This window comes from Setaria viridis, chromosome 8, assembly GCF_005286985.2.
Source record: "Setaria viridis chromosome 8, Setaria_viridis_v4.0, whole genome shotgun sequence".
Lineage (NCBI taxonomy): Eukaryota > Viridiplantae > Streptophyta > Magnoliopsida > Poales > Poaceae > Setaria > Setaria viridis.
Genome location: NC_048270.2, coordinates 34,935,744 through 34,955,615, shown reverse-complemented (window position 1 = coordinate 34,955,615; position 19,872 = coordinate 34,935,744). Strand labels below are relative to the sequence as shown.

Genomic DNA, 19,872 nt, shown 5'->3' with positions numbered 1-19,872 from the left:
CTATTACTAATTGGAGGCTCCTTTTGAAGCCTCCAGATGAAGCCACCTAGGGATCCTAGGTGGACACTCTAGAAAAAGAGAGAAATCCTAGAAATTCTCACAAAAAAGCAAAACATCTGACCATCAATCGACAGATTCAAATCATCATAACCATTGGATCTATTATGTTTTCTAAAAAATTACCCACCTATGCCATTATGAAAATAGCCTAAAGTAACCCCCTAAATCTATATATAAATTACCCACCTCTGCCATTATATAAAATAAACTAAAGTAACCCCCTAATCTTCATCAAAATTACCCACTTATACTATTATAAACAATATTTAAAATAACTCTCTAATTTGCAACTGAATTGCCTACCACTATTACTTTAAAAAACTTAAAGTAACCCCTTAAATTTGCATCTATATTACCCACACATGCTATTATTAAAAATAGCATGAGGTAACCCTACGTTTGAATCAAATAACCTTAATTAAAAATATACAACAATATATGATTCTAAATCGTCTATATCTTACACTATTGGTGTACGATATAATAATTAAGGTCTATACGCATGATGTGTGATGTGTGTCACCATTTATAAGGATATAAAGTTATGGAAATATACATTTGTACGCTAAAATTATATTTAGCATTATGGATAGTTCTATTAAATTTATGAGCACTCGGTTCATTAAACAAATTCAAGCCCATACATGCGGTCCAAAGTGGAAAGTTAAAGATTATAAATGTGGATGAAAATATTACAGAGTAATTACTAACTGAAATCTATCACAATCGGATGAAGATATTAAGTATAATATCTACATAAGTATTGTGTTCGAATATTTAACAAACGAGAGGTAGCTTATGGTAATAGTTTTGTAGCAATGTAATCTCATTTTTTTCATTGGAGACTCCGCATTAGTTCCCATGAGACAAGCAAGAAAAAAGAGAGATTCTCATAAAAATTAAAAACATCAAACACCAATCCTGTAAACTCTAATAATCATAGCCATTGATTTATTATATTTTCTAAAAAGTTATCCACCACTGTCATTGTGGAAATATTCAAAAATGAGCTCTAAACCTATATCTAAATTACCGAGCTCAGCTATTATAAAATATAATCTAAAGTAACCCCGTAATCTTCATCCAATTTACTAATGCACATTATTATAAAGCATAACTTAAAATGTCATTCTAAAATTTTATCTATGTTACCCACGTATGTCGTTATTAAAAGTAACCTAAAGTAAATACCTAAATCTTAATCTAATTATCTTCATGTGCATCATATAGAAATGTCAAAAAGTAAACTAATATATGATTCTAAATTACCTATTTATGTCATTGTTAATATAAAAATACTACATTAAAGTATATACACATGATGAGTGCCACCATTAGACCATGTATACATGTATGTGCGGAATCGATGAAAAATATTGATTTGTATGGTAAACATAATGTATAGAGGATTGGAGATGCGATACAAAATGGAAAAAGTATGAATATGAATGAAAAGTGCATAGAATAAATATTAATTAAAAATCAATCACAACTGGACAAAGATAGATACATATCTATATAAGTATTATGTTGAAGTATTGGAAAAATAATAGTAGTAGGTAAACAATTTTGATTATTAGCTAAGAGTTTAATTTCTAAATAATTTTCAAATCCAATAGCTTATAAAAACATTAGCCCGTGCGGGAGCACGGGTTGATGGACTAGTTATGTAAATCCAAATGAATTTCGGCAATCTGTTGTTGCAACATCATAAATTGGTCATGTACCTCTGTTGATAGTGGAGTGTTAAAATTTTCTATGAAATTTGCCTTTTCTTTGACTGACTTGAAGGATGCATTTGTGTCCTTTGCAAAGGAAAGAAGTTCTGGAAATAGTTGTGCTGGAATGGCCCCTTGCCACAAGTCATGCCAGAATAGCACAGAAGAGCCATTTGCTATTGTAGCTGACGCAATGCCTTTATACTTATCTTGTAGTTTAAGAATGTCCTTCCACCAAAATGAACCTCTTCTTTGCCCTACTGAAAGCTTTCCATTTGAATAATATTTGTTCCATAGTAGGGTTACCCACGGTATGTCTTCTTTGGAGTAGAATTTGTGTAGAAATTTCATTAACATGGCTTCATTATGTGCAACTATGTTTATCACCCCTAGACCGTCATTTTCTTTAGGATGACAAACCATATGCCAGGCTGCCTTTGATGGCTTCGTAGAGTTTGGATCTGACCCCCTCCAAAGGCAATGTTTTCTGAATTTGTCAATCTGTGCTATGACCCCCTTATGCAGTTTAATAGTCGAGCAAAAGAACACCGCTGATGAGGAAAGGACCGAGTTAACCATTTCAAGCTTCCCTCCTTGGCTGAGGAACATAGACATCGAATTCAATCTTTTCTCCACCCTTTGAATGAGTGGCATGAAGTGCTCAATCTTGGGTTTGATTAACCCCAGTGGCAGACCCAGATAGGTGAAAGGTAGAGATCCTTGCTGACATTCAAAGCTTTGTGCTAGAAATTGGAGTCTTTCTTTTGTAATATTGATAGGCATCATCACAGATTTAGCGTAATTAACTTTGAGGCCGGTTGATAGAGCAAAAATATGTAAGACTTCTTTCAGAACCCTCAACTGATTAGGGCAGGCTTCCATGAAGAGAAGAGTATCATCAGCATATTGAACTATTGGAAAGTCCGTTCCTGCCCCTTCCTGGATAGGGAGATTTAGATTCCCTAATTCTTTCTCATGATTAAGAATAGACTGTAAAACATCTGCTGCGAGTACAAACAAAAGAGGTGATAGGGGATCTCCCTGCCTGACTCCTCTTTTACAGTGGAAGAATTTCCCCGGCACTCCATTCAAAAGGACTGAAGATGTCCCTGAACAAAGGATTTGTTGAATCCATTGAACCCATCTGGTGCCGAAACCTTTGTGTTTTAAGATCTCTATGATGGCTTTATGCTCAATCTTGTCAAATGCTTTTTCGAAATCCAGCTTGAGAACCACTATTTGTTTCTTCGACTTTTTGCAAATATGTAGGAATTCAAAGGCCCATGCTAGACAATCTTGAATATTCCTTATTTTGATGAAACCATATTGATTTTTATGAATAAGAGATCTTATGACTTGCTGCAGCCTCTGGGCTAGGAGCTTTGTTATTAGCTTAATGGTTGAATTAAGCAGGGATATTGGTCTAAAATCTCCAACATATAGAGGACTCTCCTTTTTCGGCAGTAAGACTATGAAGGAGGAATTGATACTCTGTAAGCATAAGTCCCCATGAAAGAAGCATTGAACTAAATTGTAGAAGTCTTGTTTGATAAAATGCCATGTTCTTTTAAGGAACTCTCCATTAAATCCATCTGGTCCTGGTGACTTATCATTTGGCTGCATTGACCAAGTCTCTGCTTATGCATACAATTCTGCAACATGTCAGAAGCTACAATTATGCATACAATTCTACAATTAATATCGGCCTCACCAGCCGAACGACCATTCATACGGGAAGACGAGAGAGCTAATACAACAGGTCACTGTTGAACCCTATCATTCGTGGCCCATGCGACTGTAACGATTGCACGTTACACCTGACAGGTGTAACAAGGACATTGAATTCTACCTCATCTGTTTGTCGAGAGAACCACGGCCAGGCACGAGGTCAAGGTCTGCGGTGTGGCTCTCAGTGTAGAAACTAATTGATCACTTAGGGTGTGTTTGGTTGGGCTGTGGCTTTTGGAAAAGCTGCTGTGAGCTATGGGCTGTGGAAAAGCAGCTGTGAGAAAGCAGCTGTGGGAAAAGCAGAAGACCGTTTGGTTAGAGGAGCTGTGAAACTGTAGGCTGTGTAAGAAATTGATTGTTCATACCTCAAGAAATTCGTTTTCGCAGGTAGTTTCCTATTTGATTTTGTGTTGTAATTGTACCTGACAACATAAAATAATTGAATTAGTATAAATAATTATGGTGCTTTTAATACTTCCATATATTCATAAGTTCTCTGTTGCATTTTGTGATCTAAAAGTAGAGGCTCAATATGTATATGTGTAAAAAGCATATTACTCAGTCACTAAAAAACTTAATAAGTCGTTAGGTATTAGACTATAATTGAGTTTATTACATCTATCAGCAACTCTCTCTCTCCATTCTGAAAACCTAAGCATACCAGTATTATAAAAAAAAAGTGTTACAAATTATAAAAAAAAAGTTCATACTTACCTTATATGCTCCTGGTCATTCACCAGGAGCAGGACAGGAGCCGGCGATGGGGGGCGCCGGCGATGGGGCGCCCTCCCAAGGGGGCGGCGGACGGCCGGGGGGCGGTCAAGGGCGGCGGCGGCGGGCGGTCAAGGGCGGCGGACGGCCGGGGGGCGGTCAAGGGCGGCGGCGGCGGGCGGTCAAGGGCGGCGGCCGGCGGGCGATGGGGGCGGCGGCGCGAGGGCGGCGGCCGTCGGGGGCGATGGGGGCGGCGGCGTGAGGCCCGGCGGCCAGGGGCGGCGGCGCGAGGCCCGCCGGCAGCCAGGGGAGGCGGCGCGAGGCCCGCCGGCGGCCAGGGGAGGCGGACGGCCAGCCGGCGGCCAGGGGAGGCGAGATGCGTGCGGGTGAACGGTCTGTGCGTGCGGGAGAGAAAAAATTAGATGAAAGGGTACATCATAACCAGTGGTAGGTGGGTAATTTTTTACCCCAAAAGCACTTGAAAGCAGGGGGAAGGTGCTTTTGATTTTGCACTAGAGCAAAAGTAGCTTTTGGGCAAAAGCACGTAGAGCTTTTAGACCCTTTGGTTGGCTTTTGGCTTTTGCAAAAGCAAAAACAGGTTGGAAAGCCCAACCAAAGGGAGCCTTAGAGTGCAATTTTTTAGTCCCTGTCGACTGTGGAGGTTCCTTGCAATTTCTTGGCAAATCCAATCACCCCCGTCGACTTGTTGTCAAGATCTTTTTTTAATCGCTTACAGTTTCGTGCAACCATGCCTATACTGCTATACATGCTACTGGCCACCCGGGACAAGCCGTGACATTAGTCTTAGCTCCGCAGACATGTTTATTTTTTTTGATAAAGGGTAGACATGCTATTCATGCATGCTTTGTTCTTCGAGAAATCTTCCAGCGTACGTAAAGTTTTAGAGGAAGGTAGCTTCCAGCGTACATGTTTATTTTTTTGCAGTACTATAATGTCGACGAGCGGCTTATAGTACTGGAAAAAAGAGTAAAATTTAGCCAGCTAGGATGACCCCCAGGTTCCAATGCAAGTGTACATGCACATGGCAGACATCGTAATAGTGCTTCACCAACCAAATCTGACCCACACATATGACACTTCCACAGGAAACTCAGGCCCCGTTTGGAGACAGAGACTAAAGTTTAGTCCCTATCACATCAAATATTTAGATAATAATTAGAAGTATTAAATATAGGTTAATTATGAAACCAATTGTATAAATGAAGGCTAATTTGCGAGACGAATCTATTAAGCATAATTAGTTAATGATTTGACCATGTGATGCTACAGTAAATATGTACTAATTATAAATTAATTAGACTTAATAGGACTAGTTGTCTGGAACACCTGCTGGTTACATGGCACCAGGTACTACCACTTCGTACTCTTGGTAAACCAAGTTCTTATTAAAAAGTGCACTGCTATTTATCATTGTTTCACCATGTTTGATCAATCATATTAACAATGCCCTGCGAATTTCTTGAGCAGATTATGGATCCCTTGGAAGAGCATCACACAGGAGCGATGTGTTCCGCTACGGAATCATACTCCTTGAAGTTTTTACTGGAAAACGACCCACAGATCCTATGTTCGTTGGAGGACACAGCTTTAAAGCAGTGGATTCATCAACCATTTCAAGGGATCTTAACAAGGAAAGGCCAAAAAGGAAAACCCTGATCCTGTTTGCTTCGTACTGAAGAACATAGCATCTTCCTTGGGAAATCTTTTCTGCTTACTACCTACTTGCTGACCTGCCATCTTTTACCTCCTCCATGACGGACCAACAACGACATCGAGCCGCCATGGCTGCCTGCCTGCCTGCCACCAGGGGATCGAGGCGTCGAGGAGGATGTTGTTGGACTTGATGTCGCGGTGGATCACCGGCGGGTGGCAGTCGTGGTGGAGGTAGGCAAGCCCCTGCGCCACGCCGGCGACCACGTCGTAGCGCGACACCCCAGTCCGCGGGCCGTGCAGCGCCTCCCACAGGCTGCCGTTGGGCATGAACTCGTACAGCATCATCGCGTCGGCGTCGTTGTGGAGGTAACCCAAGCAGCCGCACGACGTTCCGGTGCCGGAGCCGCCCAGGAGCCCCACCTCCTTCAGCACTTGGGCTGTCAGCTAGTTCCCCACCGCGCCGCCGTCCGTCGGAGCCGAAAGCCAGAGCTTCTTCACGGCGACCACACGTTCGCCTCCTTGACGCTAGTTAACCAAGACCAACCTTGCGGGTTCAGTTCCTGGTGTCTCATGCGAATTCCATGAGTGATGCAGCGGCGACGGTGCGTCAATGGGGGATGTGGTGGCCGGTGGGTGCAGTGGCACTGAAGAAGATCAAGAAAGACTAGGCCAAATCGATATCAGCAAGCACGCAAGAGCAAAGCATATGGTGATTGAACGTCTGCAGCTATCAGGATGCATGCCTTATAAAAGAAGTACTAGCTATTAAGATCTCGTTACGGTTGGTGGAGATGGAGTTGTTGCATCATCGAACTGGACTGGCAGCGTTGCTACTTCCGTTTGTAATTAGCATATGGTGATTGAACGTCTGTATAGTAGCGAAATCAGTGACACCAGTCACCAGACTGCTAATGAATTTAGCAGTTGAGTTAACGTAGTATTATCACGGCTATGAAAAAATTGAAGAGCAAGTGTGTGCAGCATCAATTTCGCATCAGCACGGAAGGAATCGCGCCAATGTTTCTCATGGGCCATGGAGGCTGACGAACAGAAGGAGAAATGCATTAGATGGGACGGATTATCTCACCACATCAAAGAGAAGGGTGAATAGAAAGAAAGAGAAATGTTCAATAGCATTTTTCCTATCAGAAAATATCTACCTCCCTCTTTTCAAAAATGTATATTTGACAATTGGACCTCATTCGGAACGCTCGCCCCGAAAGCTTCAGCTTCTCTGTTGTACCTTCTGCGAAGCAAAAAAAAAAAAAAAAAAAACTTTTGCAGCTGGTTCAAAATGAATTGTGAGCCTGTGAAGCCAATATTTTTAGGCTCACTATGTATTTGATATAGTGTGGCTATAATGTTGCTATGGTAATATTTTTTTTATGGAATAGGAGGGGCGAAACAAATGTAAAATTACAAAGAAAAAGGGGAAAGGAAAAAATTACAACAACGAGAACCAAAGACCTACACTAGGATGTTATCTCTTCTTTGCCCGATGGATAACCATGGCAAATTCTTTCGTAAATTTGTCTCTGCATTTTCTGTATCGCAGGCATTTGATTATCAAAGATGAAGTTGCTATAGTAGTATGTGTAGTTAAAAAAAAGGCAGAGTAGTCATGGCAAAGGGACCTTAGTAAGTTTAAAGTAAAATGAAGGAGCATTACTCTGCTGTTAACAAGTACTTGCTTTCCTCTCTCGATCGAGAAGCTCGCCAGTGGATGGCCCGACGAAAGAGAGGCTGCAAACTGGGAGGCGCCTGCACTGAATGTCTGCTTGCGTAAACTGGGCTACCGGCCGTGGCCGGCGTACTGTCACGAACAAGAACGTGACACCGACTCCTCCGAAGGAGGAAGGAGAAGGAAGCAGGATCAAGGTTGCTGAAACACTTCAAGGAGCTGGGCGTCCTCGACGAACTCCGAAGCCCAACAAGCACTTGGCTGGCTGGGTCGCAGTGGCTAAAGTAGTGCAGGCCCATGAACGGGACGTTGTGGCCTTATTGGCACAGCGTGTAAGGGTTAAGAGGGCAGCGTGCACAAGGGGGAGGAACTGATTAGGATCTAGTTGGTTGTGATGGCGGCGGCGAGCTCAGGCTCGAGACTCCGGCGAGATCCTTATCCTTGTATCCTGAATTCTGAACAAATTTCACTATAGCGTGTGTTTTTGTGTCCACCGGTATAAGGTCTTGTTTAGTTCCCAATTTGGGAGTGGCAAAATTGACATTTTGCCATAAATGCACAACTGTAGCGTTTCGTTTGTATTTGTGAATTATTGTCCAAATATTGACTAATTAGGCTCAAAAGATTCGTCTCGCAAAGTACAACAAAACTGTGCAATTAGTTTTTGATTTCGCCTACATTTAGTACTCCATGCATGTACCGCAAGTTTGATGTGATGGGGAATTTTCTTTTACATAGTGTCAAAGTTGGAAGTTTGGAGGGAAGTAAACATGGCCTAATCTGTGTCTTGCACGTACTCACGAGCTCGCCATCTCTCCACCCATCTCGTGCGTAGGGCCAAAAGTGCGACGGCCTAGGCCCAGCCCAGATAGGGGCCCAGACCTCTTGACCCTCTGTGTATATACGTGTACTATGTTTTAGGTCTCTTCATCTCAGTTCTCAGCCCAAGCCCAGCAAACTGAGTAACTGACTGAACAGGCATTAAAGCAGCCCATCAACGTTTCAAGGCCTCCGTTGCTTGATACCGTTCTTATAGTATTTAGCCTTATTAAGGGCCCACGTCCGTGAATTTGCCCCAAGGCCCTTGAAAGTAGAGAGAGCCGCCGGCCCTGCTCGTGCGGTCGCGCCCTTGTCCTCGAGCTCGCCGGAGAGCATCAGCCAAACCGCCGGAGGGGGGGCCTGGGCTGCACGCCTCCGGCTGCCTGCGTCAGTGCCTAACTGCTTTTGCAGTTTGACCCAGAAGCCGACCGGCGAGGCCGGCGGCGGCGGTGCCTGCCGGCGCTGTAGCTAGCGTCCGTCCGTCCTGTGCAGCGCAGACCCCGCAGGGACGGTTGCTGTTCTCCATGCACGCAAGAGCACGGTATATGATGCACTGCATGGCAGTGGCAGGGTCCCACCTACCTTTTCCTGTTCTTAGGTGAAAAAAGTTACAGCGTAGCTTTCGCACATGATCCCTAGCCATACCCCAAACATATGGCCTTGGCCTGTTTAGCCCTTGTTCTCTTACCTCCAAACTCCCAACTTTAGCACTATGCAAAAAGAAGATTCCCCATCACATCAAACTTGCGGTACATGTATGGAGTACTAAATGTAGATGACATTAAAAACTAATTGCACAGTTTTGTTGTACTTTGCGAGACGAATCTTTTGAGCCTAATTAGTCAATGTTTGGACAATAATTCACAAATACAAACGAAACGCTACAGTGTGCTACAGTGCTGGAACAGGAATTTTGCATCTCCCAAATTGGCCAACTAAACAAGGCCCTTGTTTAGTTGGTCAAATTGGGAGGTGCAAAATTACTGTGTTGGCACTGTAGCACACTGTAGCGTTTCGTTTGTATTTGTGAATTATTGTCCAAACATTGACTAATTAGGCTCAAAAGATTCGTCTCGCAAAGTCCAACAAAACTGTGCAATTAGTTTTTTATTTCATCTACATTTAGTACTCCTTGCATTTACCGCAAGTTTGATGTGATGGGGAATTTTCTTTTTGCATAGTGCCAAAGTTGAGAGTTGGGGATGAACTAAACATGACAAGGTCTTGAATTCCTGGTCACATATCCCCGGGCCCGGGGCAAAAAATAAGAACAGGAAAGGGGGTATTCGCGGATGATTGTCTGAATATACGTTGGTCAGACGTGCATACAATGTTTTACAGTTTTACTGCCAAAGGAAATGACTAATGAGTCTGCATGAATGGAGCTAGAGAGGATTGGTCCTAACACTACTCCAACCAAATGACCAATGCACCAGTAAATCCTCGTGGCAGCATGTGGGTTAATGATTCTGGCGTTCTGCAGTGCAGGCAGCTCGCGAGGAGACCAGAGGGCACGCATCATTATCATTCAGAAAAAAAGCGCAAGAGGAACAAGGAACAGTGATGCTTATGATCCTCATTGCCATTGCCATTGCCATTGTGGGTACAGCGCCACTGGCACTGTGCACCGGATGCAAGCGAGGAAAGAGAAGCTTCGTCAGCGATTCAGAGATTTCAGGCTGTATCGAGCCAATGCCAAGGCACAAAAATGGCGGTGCAGAGTCGCAGCTGCTGTTACCGATTGAATAACAAGCGATTGTAAACTCGAATCATCCATGATCGCTGCTCACAAGTGGCTTGTTATGTGGTTGAACCTCTCTGCTTCTGGAAGATGATTGCGCGTAGCGATCCCTGTGTCCGTCTCTGATATGGAAGTTCCATGCTCACCTCCTGCCATTGGATAATTATTCCTTTTTTATTCAAAAAAAGAGATGGTTATTCCTATTTCCTACGTGTTCACCTTTGGAATTTGTAAACATTTGCGAATCTTTCTTCATTTGCAACCTAGAAATTATTGAACTCTACGAACAATAGGTGTGTGACAGCCAATTTGACTTAGAGATGACATGCCATTATCACCTCCGGGGTATGCGTGTTCTGCAAGAGTAATCTGTACATGAATGCATCATCATCGTCGTGGTCGTCGTCCTGGAAGGAGAAAAGAAGGCGCCTTTGCCAAGGAGATAAAAAGTTTTACGCTACTACTACATAACTGCAGCACCAGCAGTCAGTCTCACAGTCACAGACTGACCTCTAGTGTAGCGACTTCAAGAGGATAGAAAGGTCCTGGGCTGAGACCCTACCCAAACGACAGCCGGCGGTAAAAGAGGTGAGGCACGGGTTAATGATGCGAGCAACCTGCCACAACAGCACCGGGCTTGCATGATGGATCATGCTAGCAGAGGTGAACCAGTGACGCTGGACATTCAGGATGGTCAGTGGAACAAGACAATCAGGTCGTATTGTGCATTTTTTATACATGTAGATGGCGTTGTAAATAATGAAAGTACATCGCCTGATTATAGGATTCCTTTTTTAACAAAAAAAGATATTCAGAGCAGAGACCTACTGCATGTATGTAGGCAGTATCCCATGGCTGGTGTGTGCAGGATTCCAGGTGGTGTGAGTGTCTGACAAGGCACTGTTAATGGTGGCTAATTGACTATTACCTAGCAAGATTAGAGCAGGGACCTCCTGATCATAGGCCACAAGCCCACATAAAGCTTGGCCTGTTACCTTCGTACCCACACATCCACCGTTACACTTCCTCAGCTGAAGCAAGTAAAGCTCAATCAAGGTGGAGCTCACATAACCAGGACTCCAGGAGCTCTCACACACTCTCCCATGGAGCTCAAGTCCTCCTCCTCCTACCTCCAGCCAGCTTCTTCAACCTTGCCGTCCTCCACAAGACGAGTAAGTGACAAGCACCTCCTTTTTACCACTCGCTCTCTTCACCCAGAAAGATCAGAAGCAAAAAACAAGCTAATGGCTGTTTCTTGAAGCTGCTGTTCTCATCTTCGCCTCACAAACCATTGTATTGTTCCATTGATCCGTTGCAGAACTCGTTCCATGGAGTAGGAGCTGCTACAGCAGCTGGAGGAGGAAGAAGGAGCGGAGGCGACGTGTTTGGGCCCACGTCCAGTGACCCGCTCTGCAGCCTGAACCTGAAGGAGACCTCCGAGTTCGTCAGGTCCTCCTTCCCCATGGCGACCATGGCCAGGAGCAGCAGCAGCAACGGCCACGGCAGGAGCGGCCACCACGAGGCCTCCTCCACCTCCTCCTCGTCGTCCTCCACGGCCTCAGCGCAGAGGCGGCGAGCGGAGCCGCCGCCGCCGCAGCAGCAGCAGCAGGTCGTGCCGGCGACGCCGGGGCGGCCGCTGCAGTTCTTCGCGAGCCCCGCGCACCACCACCAGCTCGTCGCCCCGAGGAGGTCGGTGCCGTCCAAGTGGGAGGACGCCGAGAAGTGGCTGCGCCAGTCGTCGGACACCGACTACGGTAACGGCAAGGCCGCCGCGTTCTCCAGGCAGCGGAGCAGCGGCCTGGCCCAGAGAGGCGGCGGCGAGGAGGAGAAGCGCGCGGCTGTGGCGGTGAGGAGGTCGGTGGATGCGCTCTCGGACGCCCACGCGCTCGCGCTGTACGCACCGCCGGCAGAAGTGCTCCTCAAAGGTGACATTTTTATTTCTCGCCGGATTTATCACTCGGAATTTGTTCGCACACGAATGCTGAGCTTGCAAGATTGCAGACAAGTTCACGGACAACGAGGAGCCGTCGAAGGAGACCTTCGTGTTCCGGAGCGCGTACTGCGAGCCGGCGCCGGCGAAGGGAGCGGCGGAGGCGGCGCCCGCCGATGGCGACCGGCGGAGGGACATCGGCACGGAGATGACGCCGCTGGGCAGCTCGTGCCACACGCCGCTCAAGAGCACCTCCCCGGCGCGGCACAACACGCCGGCGAGCCGGTCGGGCCCGCTGGTGCCGTACGCCGGCAGCGGCGGCGGGATGGACATCTCGGAGCTGGCGGACTGCCACCTCGCCAAGCTGGACCTGGGCGCGCGGTTTGATGCCATGCTCGTCAATTGGAGCTCCAAGGAGGAGGAAGAGGAGGTGTCCAAGAGCCTGCGGCACTTCGAGGCTACCGCCGGCGCCGGCGCCGGCGCCGGCGGTGTGCCAACTTGCGATAAACGCGGCGGCGGCGACTGCCGGTGGGAGGATGATGACAGGGCCAAGAGCTGCATCAGGTTTGTTGAATGCCGCGCTGCACATGGCATTGCGAAAAGATTAGACATGAGCTTTCGAATAATGATAAGGGATTGAGAATTTCAGATTCGAATTTGTTGAGTTTTCTTGTGTTCCTGTTTGATTAGGTATCAGAGGGAAGAGGCAAAGATTCAGGCTTGGGTTAACCTTGAGAGCGCCAAGGCTGAGGCACAATCAAGAAAGCTTGAGGTAAAACCAAATTTGTTAGTGCCATATTTTGCATAACTCATGGACAAAATTTGAATTTTGTAATTGCAAAGTTCAGTTGCAAATATTGAAAATTTGCCTAAGCATAATTCTTGTGGTAATGTTTGATATGGAGTCATAGTCTATTAATCTGCATCATGGTTTAAGTTCGTATTACACATTTAGAAAGTTGCAGGTGCTAATTGTTACCTATACTAGTCTGAAGAGCAGTTCGATTCAGTTATAGTAAGGAAAGCTTTGCAGCCATTTTGGAAACCTGTGATCTTTGCCCTGAGTGTGAGTTCGGGGGTGTTTGGGAGGCGTGTGCTAAATTTTAGCACCTGTCACATCAGATGTTTGGACACTAATTAGGAGTATTAAACATAGTCTAATTACAAAACTAATTGCACAAATCCCTAGGATAAATCGCGAGACGAATCTATTAAGCCTAATTAGTCCATGATTTGACAATGTTGTGCTACAGTAACCATTCGCTAATGATCTTGTGTTCACTGAAATTCGCTATTTGGATCTTGTGTTCACTGAAATAAATTGCTTGTCAAAATCTTAGGTATGGGATAACTGGGAATAGCTGCCCTACTTTGGTAGGGGAATAGCATCTGACTTCTGACCCTGGCTTTCTGACCATGATGACATGCTGCAGTATCTGCAACCAGTTGAACTGCAAACTGAGAGCAGAGTTTTTCAAATCCTGCGGCTACTTGTCTAGTTTGAATTTATGGTATTATATATCCAGTTCAAATATTTTCTTATCAAGAACCTATCCAGTTCAAACTTCACACATTGCATTGGAAACTTCATAATGGCTGGTGTCAGTACAGACAGAGTGCAGTGTTCAGAAACCATGTGTGTGTTTTTTATACATCGAGAAATTTCAGAATTAGAAAAATTGCAGAGGAAGGTTGGGACTTGGGATCAGATCACAGCTCTGTCATTTCCATGTTCGTTTCCACACTTCGACAGCCTCCAACAGAGCCAAATCCCCTGCAAATTCTTGTCCGCCACCTCCGTGTCTTCTTGCTAATCCGAGTTGTTTAGAATGGTGGGAACCATGATTGTTCATTGCTTTTTATGCAATCCCCCTCTCTTCTTTTTAACCACAGCGCATTGGACTTCTGAATTCTTTTTGGCCGGTTTTGTTCTGAACTTGGACTGTCATTCGCAAAGCCATGTGAGGAATTTCGATCTGAGCGCGGCGAGCCATATGATATCCGTTTAACCATAATGTAAGATCAAGGCATGTGCTTGGGGCGTTATTACTGTGATTTGTGTTACTAATATACTGCTACCAATGCACACGCAATGTACACAAGTACAGACATTGAATTCAAAGTTTGAACCTTTTTCCCTCCATGCTGCACAGTTCAAGGCATACCCATTATTTTTTTCTTTGGAGCAACTCAAGCCTCAAGCCATATTGCATACATCCATGACATATTGCTGCCGATCCAACTGGTCATCTTGACATATTGCTGCCGAGAGCAATTGCTCAGGCATGAATCATGACATTGCATACATGAGTACATGACACATTGCAGCAGAGTCATCTTGTCAGCAAGGTTGGAACCAGGTCCTGACATTTTGCAACGTGCTTGGCCTCGGCAGGTGAAGATCCAGAAGATGCGGTCGAGCCTAGAGGAGAAGCTGATGCGGCGGATGACGACGGTGCACCGGCGCGCCGAGGAGTGGCGCGCTACGGCGCAGGCGCAGCACCTGCAGCAGCTGCGGCGCGCCGCCGCCGACAACACCCGGCGGCTCAAGGCGACGAGCCACCACCGCCACCTGCCAGGGAGCGACGCCGCCTCCTGCGGCTGCTTCCCCTGCAGCAACAACGTCGTCAGCGGCAACCTCCTGAACTACTACTAGTGATAGCCTGATAGATGTTCTTGCGAAGATCAGGAGAGGTTCATCGGTCTCTGGCGAAATCGGCATGGTTTGCGAAGAACAGAGTAGGTTGTTGATGTTCGTAGAATTGTAGATGGTGTTTGAGATGGGTGAGAATGGGGAGGTTGTGGAAATGTGCCAAAAAATTTGGAACTTTTAAGGTGGTATACTATCAGATTGCTGAATGCTGATCCACAGTTGAGATATCAAGGTTCTATTTTTATCCCCTTTTTAGTTATGTTGTGTCCTGTCAAATATTCTGATGCCACACCTGCAACTTGCTGACCAACAATCAATAAACCAGACAAGGAGCATCTTACCTGCAGTAATGCAGTATTGTTTAACACATCGCCTTCTGAAGGGAACATATTTCCTCTACTGACTAATGCATGAAAAGCGCATATTTACAAAGGAAAGCAAAACCAAATTATTGTAAGAAATGTGGTCAGTTTACAGTACAAGGTAACATTTCTTTTTTACTCTTTTGGGATAACCAACGCAAAGTGTTCGCGGAAAGTGTCCTCTGACGCCTGAAGGGGATGTTTACCTTGCAAATCTCATCATTACGACTGGTCCAGCGCATGTAGAGGCTTGAAAAGCTGTTGGCATTTCTCGGAAGGAGAAAGAAACTGTGTGATGGAGCAATGCTACTATGCGTGCTATTTTTGGAAATAAAAGATTAAAAGCAGATTGATAGTCCCGCACTGTTAAGTTAAAAAAAAGTCCCGTAGTGAGTATTAAACATAGATTATTTACAAAATCTATTATATAGATGGAGGCTAAACGGCGAGACGAATCTATTAAGCCTAATTAATCCATAATTAGCAAATATTTACTGTAGCAGCAAATGTGACAGGTGCTAAACTTTAGGAGGAGGAACCAAACATCCCCTGATAGTAAGGAACCACAATATATAGATGGGGTAGTACTTACCTATCAGTCTTGAGTTGAGTTATATCCAAAATCTTCTTGTTGTGAGCTCCGACAAACCTAATAAACTTGATAGGGTGCCGGCTCGTGGGCGGAGAGCGAGCTGGGCCGGATTCGGCTACGCAGCCTAACGGGAAGCTGCCATTGAGCAGGCCTCCTGGTTGCCGCGAGACGCGATTAGCAGTAGTGGTAGTTAACAAGTTAACCCAGCTGCTGCCTCCCAGATCAGAGTCCCACGTTGACCGGGGCGCACGCGCCGCCAACAGATGGGACAAAGCCCTGTAGCTGTGGGCCCCGCGGCCCGTGCCGTGAAGCCAGTCGTCGGACAGCGGGACAGGGCACGGCCATCTAGGGCACCCGTACTTGCATGTCTGCATCTGCGAAGGCACTGTGCACACGCCTTGTCGTGGAGCCCCGTCTCCGGGAGAGATGAAATGGCATGGCGCCTCTCAAAATGTGTGCGCAGGAGCACGAGCACAAGAGCAGAGAGCGTGGCAGTTGGAAAGGAAGCGGCGGCCGACGGCAGGTCGTGAACCGAACGCCGGTGGTTGGGCACTTGGGCATCAATCTTCAACCATCATCCATCCCATCTCCTCACCTCAACAAACCCCCAACGGATCAAAACCATGGACAGAGGAGACACTGCCTCTGCACAGCACAGCACAGCACAGGTGTAGTAGAGAGAGGTTCAGGAGCCTCAAATAGCCAATACAGCAGCTGACACGGCACCGTAACTCTGAGGCCGTAGCCACTGGCCAGTGTAGCAGCAACTCTGAATCTCTGAATAGGAGCTCCAGAGCTGGCTTGCTCCACATGTTGCAATGCAAAACCACGCAAGTGAACATAGTGGTTTTTTTCCCCTGAACGAACAATGATCATAGGTTTTCACTTGAAGAAGAGAATATAAGTTGCAGGTACATGATTGTGAAGCTAAATTGAAGAATAAGAGAAAACATAATAACTCTCTCCCCCCTCAGTTGTAACTCTAGCCTAAGGGCCAACATGCTTGTAAGGAGCCTTGCTCCGTCCATTACCAGCTTATGCCGGCATCAGTGGTAAATTTGCAGGTAGAGATACTCATTCCCTCCATTGTTGCCACGGAGCACCGGTGCTTGATTAATCAGTCAATAATCAATCATTCTGAGATAACAAAAGCATGACAGTTGAGACAATTAAGATGAGCTGAAAATTACATTGAAAGATAACAAAAGGAACTGGGGCCAAGGAGGAGGGTACCTTTACATCCGAAGAAGCAGCATTCCATAACCAGCATTCCATAAAGAACACATCACAATGTAAAACCCACATGCGAAGTCAGTTTGATTGGGCCTGGTTTGGTAAAGTGTTCGGTATCTTTAGTTGGTGGGCTGTAACGATTTTGTGCTTAGGCCTTTTGTTTAATTGGGCTGTATCGGGAGGTTGACGTCTTTTTCTTTTTGCTTTTGAACCATTGAAAGGATTTCTTTGATTTTATACCATTAAATGTGCATATGCAATTACTACTTTAGCTGTTTCAAAATCTAAAAAGTGCATTATTTTTAGGACAAAATTAAATTTCTGAATTCTATCATGATGCCTGAACTAATTAGCAGTTCAAAATGGACTAGTTTGTTAAACACCATACATTTTAAAACATAGGAAATATTACAGGAAAACATAGGGAATTTTATACCATGCTTGAATCACGCAAACGAACACTTTCACGTGACAGGAGTTTTACACCTACGTGTTCCAAAAAAATAAAACAATTGTAATGAGCTCGAAATCAATCAATTTGGGTGCAGCTTGCGTCAACATCACAATGTACATATACAATGTACGTATACTGTACATATACAATGTACGTATACTTGGATTTTTAGATTGAAAAATATTCCAGCCTCAACACTCACAAGTGAGTGCCTACAGCAGATAGGGAACATAATAAAATGCAGTACTTAGGGCATGCTTCCAAAAGGAAGCTTACATGACTATGAAAATGACAGATAGAATAAGAAAAGACTCTAAGCCTTGATTCTGTTCTTGAACCTGCATCCGAAACTATTGAAGAGTTCCATGACAACGACCTTCAATATGAGGCATCCCTTCTTCAAATTTAACCTCTCTTCCTCTTTAGAGAGTAGTGACCTACACCTAATCCAGTATGTCCCCCTAAAGATAACCTGCAACAGAGAATTAGGATTTGTTCTCTTGAATATCACATCATTTCTATCCAACCAAATAGCCCAAACAAAGGCTGCCGCACCAATTAAAGCATGCGGCATGTTCGCTTCAGCTTATTCAGCCGGCTTATCAGCCACCAAACAGTGTTTTCCTCTCACAACAAATCAGCCGTTTCAGCTTTTCAGCCGGCTTATAAGCTGAAGCGAACAGGCCATGATTTCTAAGCTTCAAAGGAAGGGGTTGTTTGTTTCTTTAGCACCTCCTAAAATTCCTGTCACATCGAATGTTTATATACTAATTAGGAGTATTAAATATAGGCTAATTACAAAACCAATTGCACAGATGGAGACTAATTTGTGAGACGAATCTATTAAGCCTAATTATTCCATGATTTGACAAAGTGACGCTACAGTAAACATGTGCTAATGATGGATTAATTAGGCTTAATAGATTCGTCTCGCGAATTAGCCTCCATCTGTGTAATTAGTTTTATAATTAGCTCATGTTTAGTCCTTCTAATTAGCCTCCGAATATTCAATGTGACATGAATTTTAGTCAGGACTAAAGATCCAAACACCCCCGAAATCTTTTAGGCCAAGAATCAAAAAGATCTGTGGTGGTTGAATGCCAAGTGAGATGTACACGGTATTCCAACAGGAACGTGCCAGATGACACTCAAAAAATAAATGTTGGATAGTCTCTTCAAAGTCACAGAAACAACATTTAGTACACCCCTATCATTTTCTTTTAGACTTCCTTTTTTAAATACCATAAAAACACATACTTTAATCTTAAGAGGAACTTTAATTTCCAAGCTATACACTTTGATGGTACGCCTTCACTTCGCATTAGGTCTGTATACAAAGAGCTCACTGTAAAAGTTCTGTTTTTATTCAAATTCCAACAAAAGATATCCTCCTGTTCGCTCAACTGAACTGTTACAACCCTTTCAACCAAATCTAGCCAGAGCCTTAGTTTATCTCCTACCACATCACGCCTAAACGAAACGTTTAAAGGTATTGTGCTTGTGCTTAGTACCTTGGCAACAGTCTCATTTTTTTCCTAACAATATTGTAAAGATACTGGGATATATATTGCCTTAAATGGTACTCCATTGCAGTCACAAAACTATTCACAGTGAATATGCACACTTCTGGACAGGTCAACTGCACTCTCCTGCCATTCATATCCTGAGCTCTAAGAAAGATCCAGCAAGCGGAATGCTAACCAACTTCATCAGTCACTAAACTCCAAGCATGGCATGAAACCACCGACCTAAGGCCAGCCTCAGGTACGCCATAGAGTATATGATTATTGTGTCCAGTTCTGAATTCTATGACATGATACCTGAACTAATTAGTAGTTCAAAATGGAGTGATTAGTTAAACATCATGCATTTAAAAACAGAGGGAATATTACAGGAAAACATAATCTAGAAATTTGTAATATGGAAATTATGAGGCAGTACAGGTAGATTTCAGAAGACTTGAATTTCCTTCTGGACCATTTATTGACGCGTACGCCTCTTTGTACTGGTGCAAAATTTTTCTAAATCTAGGTATTCAAGATTTTACTGATTCGAGTCTAACTGTGTTAGGAAAAATTCTTGTGTGAGTTTATCCTGTAACTGTGAGGTCCATTTTTAATTAGATACCCATAAGAACTAGCAGTGCTAATAGTAAGGGGCATACAGAGAGCTCTGACATTTCTTATTATTTTCAGATTAATCTTTCAAGGGCTCGGTGTCGCAAAGGTGTGTCCTTCATGCTAAAAGTATTTTATTTGCTACCACTTGTAACATATTTGAATAATGTGCAACACCTAACACTGTGAACTAGCCTTGTTGAAGCATAAGTAATAAAAGTAGACGTGATCTATTGAATTTCTGGAGTTTGCAGTGGCGTTAATGTCAGGAAAAAATTAATACAATTCTTTCCTTTGATAATATCTGTGGCTGTCACCTATGAGATGCACCCCTTATTTGAATTGTATGTGTTCATTTGATTTGAATCAGGAAAACACGCCCCTAAGCTTAGGTTAACA

General features: G+C 44.4%; 1 protein-coding gene across 1 annotated transcript; it reads left to right on the top strand.

The window, feature by feature from the left end:
* Nucleotides 1-10,656: 10,656 nt before the first annotated feature.
* Nucleotides 10,657-14,970, top strand: LOC117866320 (uncharacterized). Its single transcript, XM_034750510.2, has 5 exons — nt 10,657-11,304; nt 11,451-12,057; nt 12,134-12,626; nt 12,753-12,834; nt 14,458-14,970. The coding sequence occupies exons 1-5, from the start codon at nt 11,236-11,238 to the stop codon at nt 14,716-14,718; spliced, it is 1,512 nt and encodes a 503-aa protein (XP_034606401.1). The 5' UTR covers nt 10,657-11,235; the 3' UTR covers nt 14,719-14,970.
* Nucleotides 14,971-19,872: the final 4,902 nt, after the last annotated feature.